Source organism: Bombina bombina, chromosome 7, assembly GCF_027579735.1.
Source record: "Bombina bombina isolate aBomBom1 chromosome 7, aBomBom1.pri, whole genome shotgun sequence".
Taxonomy (NCBI): Eukaryota; Metazoa; Chordata; class Amphibia; order Anura; family Bombinatoridae; genus Bombina; species Bombina bombina.
The window spans coordinates 576345863-576351862 of NC_069505.1; the positions used below are offsets into that span (position 1 = coordinate 576345863).

The 6000-nt window shown below is 34.2% G+C and overlaps 1 protein-coding gene across 1 annotated transcript in view; it reads right to left on the reverse strand.

The window, feature by feature from the left end:
• Positions 1 to 4575, reverse strand: part of LOC128667102 (proteasome subunit beta type-7) — a 72795-nt gene extending 68220 nt beyond the window's left edge. The window contains exon 1 of the mRNA XM_053721996.1: positions 4263 to 4575. Coding sequence (XP_053577971.1) covers positions 4263 to 4327 — 65 coding nt within the window. The 5' untranslated portion in view covers positions 4328 to 4575. The remainder of the gene's footprint in view (positions 1 to 4262) is intronic.
• Positions 4576 to 6000: the final 1425 nt, after the last annotated feature.

A 6000-nucleotide genomic window follows, 5' to 3' on the forward strand; every position in this document is an offset into this window, starting at 1 on the left:
GTGTGTGTTTGTGTGAGCTGTTGTGTGCATGTGTATGACCTGCTTTGTGCATGTGTGTGTTTGTGTGAGCTGTTGTGTGCATGTGTGTGTTTGTGTGAGCTGTTGTGGGCATTTGTGTGTTTGTTTGAGCTGTTGTGTGTGTTTGTGTGAGCTGCAGTGTACATGTGTGTGTTTGTGTGAGCTGTTGTGTGCATGTGTGTGTTTGTGCCAACTGTTGTGTGCATGTGTATGACCTGTTGTGGTGTGCATGTGTGTTTGTGTGAGCTGTTGTGTGCATTTGTGTGTTTGTGTGAGCTGTTGTGTGCATGTGTGTGTTTGTGTGAGCTGCAGTGTACATGTGTGTATTTGTGTGAGCTGTTGTGTGCATGTTTATGTTTTGTGCATGTGTATGACCTGTTGTGGCGTTCATGTGTGTGTTTGTGTGAGCTGAATTCAAGGGATGCCATCTTGGATGACGTCCCTTAAAGGAACCTTCATTCTTGAAGAGCCGTCGACAGAAGAGGATGCTCCGTGCCGGATGTCTTGAAGGTGGAGCCGCTTCGCGTCGGAATGATGAAGATAGAAGATGCCGTCTGGATGAAGACTTCTGCCCGTCTGGAGGACCACTTCTTGCCGCTTGGATGAAGACTTCTCCCGGCTTCGTTGAGGACTTCTTGCCGCTTGGATGAAGACTTCTCCCAGCTTCGTTGAGGATGGATGTCGGGTCTTCAAAATCTTCGGGGGTTAGTGTTAGGTTTTTTTAAGGGTTTATTGGGTGGGATTTATTTTTAGCTTAGGGTTTGGGCTGAAATAGAGCTAAATGCCCTTTTAAGGGCAATGCCCATCCAAATGCCCTTTTCAGGGCAATGGGGAGCTTAGTTTTTTTTTAGATAGGATTTTATTTGGGGGGTTTGGTTGTGTGGGTGGTGGGTTTTACTGTTGGGGGTTGTTTGTATTTTTTTTACAGTAAAATAACTGATTTATTTGGGGCAATGCTCCGCAAAAGGCCCTTTTAAGGGCCATTGGCAGTTTAGTTTAGGCTAGGTTTTTTTTATTTTATTTTGGGGGGCTTTTTTATTTTGATAGGGCTATTAGATTAGGTGTAATTAGTTTAAATATTTGATAATTTCTTTTTTATTTTGTGTAATTTAGTGTTTGTTTGTTTTTGTAATTTAGTTAATTGTATTTAATTAATATAATTTATTTAATTGTAGTGTAAGGTTAGGTGTTAGTGTAAGACAGGTTAGGTTTTATTTTACAGTTACATTTGTATTTATTTTACCTAGGTAGTTAGTAAATAGTTAATAACTATTTAGTAACTATTCTACCTAGTTAAAATAAATTCAAATTTAGATGTGAAATAAAAATAAAACCTAAGATAGCTACAATATAACTATTAGTTATATTGTAACTAGGTTAGGTTTTATTTTACAGGTAAGTATGTATTTAGTTTTAAATAGGAATTATTTAGGTATTAATTGTAATTTTTATTTAGATTTATGTTAATTATGTTAAAGTTAGTGGGTGTTAGGTTTAGGGTTAGACTTAGGGTTAGGTTTAGGGGTTAATAACTTTAGTATAGTGGCAGCGATTTTGGGGGCAGCAGATTAGGGGTTAATAACAGTAATGCAGGTTGCGGCAATGTTAGGGACAGCAGATTAGGGGTTAATAATATTTAACTAGTGTTTGTGATGCAGGAGTATGGCGGTTTAGGGGTTAATATGTTTATTATAGTGGCGGCGATGTCGGGAGCCACAGATTAAGGGTTAATAATTTTATTTTAGTGTTTGCAATGCGGGAATGCCTCGGTTTAGGGGTTAATAGGTAGTTTATGGGTGTTAGTGTACTTTTTAGCACTTTAGTTCTGTTTACTTTCAGTTTACGGTACGGATGTTGTAGTTATAGGCTGTACCGCTCACTTTTTGGCCGGACAGGCAAACTCGTAATACCGGCGCTGTGGAAGTCCCATTGAAAAAGGACTTTTTGAAAGCTGCGGTAGTTATGTTGCGTTACGGCCAAAAAAGTCTGCAGGACAGCTATACCTGCAAAACTCGTAATACCAGCGGTAGTGAAAAAGAGCCATTACGCTGCTTTTTCACTCATAACGCAAAACTCATAATCTAGCCGATTGTATTTAACATTGCACAAACAGTTCTGGTGAAATGGTTGTGCAATGCCGCCCCCTGCACATTCACGACCAATTGGCCGCTAGCAGGAGGTGTCAATCATCCCTATCGTATCAGATCGGGATGACTGCAGTCCCCCACCTCAGAGGTGGCGGATGAGTTAAAGAGCATCCGCAGATTAATAAATCTATCCCTTTGTATTTGAACCATAGCAAAATATTTTGATCAGAATCCTTTTGAAAAACGTATCCCATGTTTATCTATAGAAAACCACCATTAATGTCTACGTTTTGTAGATACAGTTTTGATAAAAAAAATTGAGTAAAATTCAAGAGCCAGATCTACTGAAAATGGCCCAAATAGGAGTATATCCTTTTTTTGTGAAAATGTGTATTTTGTGAAGTGGATACTTTATATCTATATATAAGTGAGTGGCACTACAGTGGGAGTGGTTTTTTTTTGTTTTTTTTTGTTGCTTAACCTTAGAGTAATCTGGACTCTTTCTCAGATTACAGCTGTGCTCCCCGTGGTACCTCGTACATGTGTGTAACAAGAAAAATGTCACACCAACACATAGCATTACATATGCATTCTCGTGCATCAGAATTTCTTTGTGCATCATTTTCAAATCTCTCTAGTCCATTTGAAATAATGTAAAAAAAATTGCAAATTACATAAACTACATAGCAGAGAAATCATGTGAAAATTGTAAGGTTTTTAAAGACCACATATATCAAATATACGCGATTAAAGCAAAAAGGAAACATGGTTGACAGTTGATTCACTATTTATGGCAACAGCCTAATGTGTTTCATTTCCGGTTATTTTTTTACTTAGCCATAAATATTAATCAATGAGGTTTGTACACTTAACTATTTAATATCATTATGAGTAATTTTATAATTAATATGATTTAAAACTTCCAAACCGTGAATGTTTATCCTAAATGTATTTTTGTATTTACATTATATACACGTTTTATATTTTATTAGTATGATTTGAGTTATATTTTTTAATATTTTTATTAAACCAGGAACCATTAATGTTTAACATTTGAACCTAGCACAGAAAAACTTTAACGCTGAAAAAAAGTTGTGGAAACAAAGGGAATTTTCAGAAGGTCAAAGTTGCTGAATTACAAAAGTCCAAAATTCAATTTAAAAGTTCTGCAAAAATAGTTTTTCTGATGTCCCCTTGATATAAAAGTTGTCAAGAGTCTTTGAAAAGTTTTTGGGGTTTTCAAACACATTAAGATGGCTTTCCATAGACATTCTAATGGGTTAGGGCCCAGTTCCAGAATTTGTTTGACTCTCTATGGGGATCTGTGTGTGCATGTGTGTATGTGGTACTGCAGATATATTTGTGATCCTGTGTGTCTGTGACTCTTTGCAAGTTCGAGAGAGCACAACCGTGTATGTGTGATTTTGGCTGACCTTGTAAATAATATCACACTTTGGTGGTAGCAATGTGTGTATGCGTTTGTGACCTGTTTGACTTTGTGTCTCTGTATGTGTATATGTGTGTCACTATTTTTGATTTTGCAGATACAACTGTGTGTAGTGTAGTGGCGGTTCTATGAGGGTGCTATACACTTCCAGTTCCAAATGCAAGTGTAGCACCCCCATTATGCTGCAAAGGGCTACATTTATTATGTTAGCCCCCCCAAGTATTAAGTTCTAGACCCACCACCGGTGTGTGAGAATTTGTGTATATATGAATTGTGTGTGTAGCCGTGCAAATATACTTGCGCGTGTGACCCTGTGAAATCTAATATTGCTGCGTTAAGGTTGAAAGGTAACAGACGAAGTCCTAGGGTATATCTTAATACGCTATACTTACCTGGGGCAATAGTATACTTACTACTAACACACTTATCTCACATGTACAAATAATCCACAAGGGTAACGTGCAAATACTTAACATGTTAGGACTCTCATACCACACAGTAATTAGACTTTATACTTCTTGGGTACCAATGTTACTAGCAATACTACTTCATACTTGGTGTTGATAGGAATCTACAGTTGCCAACTTTGCCAACACCTGAAAAAAATGAACAGTACTTTTCTGCAACACCCTGTTATTTATTGCCCCAAATGGGGGGTTACACAGAGTTCCTTTAATAACCCTAGAGAGATAGACGTGGCAATCACTTACCTTAGACAGTTTTCAAAGCTGAACCCCCCCTGTGGGAGCTGAGATACTGAGAGCGTTGGCAACATGGCGGTTAAGTTGGGGTGCAGCCTTTTGTAGTCTGTAAAGTTTTCTTTACCTGGATGCTGTCCTGATCTCTCAGCTTTTAATATTTTATTAATCTCCTACCCCTGTGCTTCTTTTTTTATAGGTTCCTTGCCTTGTTTGTTATTCGTTCCACTTTACTCTCAATCTTTTTCTTTCTAACACATTTTTAATTCTCTCTGTCTCTCTTATGTCTCTCTCTTCTCTCTACCCTTAGTTGCTGTCTCTTCGTTTTGTCTAAATCTTCCTGTGGGCTGCAGCATCAGATTTGCTTTCACTTTCATCTTCTTGTAAAAGCTGTGTATACTCACACAGCCAGTCACACACACACAAGCACACACACACGTACACACACACGCTATTGTATCACAAGCTGTATCCGTGCCAGCGCTTGGCAAATTATCTTATTTTTTTGTAATTAACTCTCACAGACCTTACTGAAAGCTCTTTCGCAGAATTTTTCTGTAGTCGTATTAAAGCAACAATAAATGCGAATAAATTCTATCATACATATCAAACAGCTCTATGTTAAAGGGACAGGAAACCCACATTTTCTCTTTCATGATTCAGATAGAGAATGCAATTTTAAACAACTTTCCAATTTACTTGTATTATCTAACTTGCTTTATTCTCTTGGTATGCTTTGTTGAAGAAGCAATGCACTACTGGGAGCTAGCTGTTTGCATTGGGTGAGCCAATAACGTGGCATATATGTGCAGCCACCAATATTACAATGTTCTTCACATATTTCTACATATATCTGATGGTCTTTAGGTATATATATATATATATATATACATATATATATATATATATAAAACCACCCGTATATATGATTATATATATATATATATATATATATATATATATAACCACCCTGTATATATGATTTTTTTATATATATATATATATATATAAAACCACCCGTATATATGATTATATATATATATATATATATATATATATATATATATATATATATATATATATATATATAACCACCCTGTATATATGATTTTTATATATATATATATATATATATATATAAAACCACCCTGTATATATGATTATATATATATAAAACCACCCTGTATATATGATTATATATATATATATATATATATATATATATATAAAAACCTCCCTGTATTTATGATTATATATATATATATATATATAACCACCCTGTATATATGATTATATATATATATATATATATATAACCACCCTGTATATATGATTATATATATATAACCACCCTGTATATATGATTTTATATATATATATATATATATATATATATATATATATAACCACCCTGTATATATGATTTATAAATATATATATATATATATATATATATATATAAAACCACCCTGTATATATGATTATATATATATATATATAACCACCCTGTATATATGATTATATATATATATATATAAAACCTCCCTGTATATATGATTATATATATATATATATATATATAAAACCACCCTGTATATATGATTATATATATATATATATATATATATATATATATATATATATAAAACCACCCTGTATATATGATTTTATATATATATATATATATATATATAACCACCCTGTATATATGATTATATATATATAACCACCCTGTATATATGATTTTATA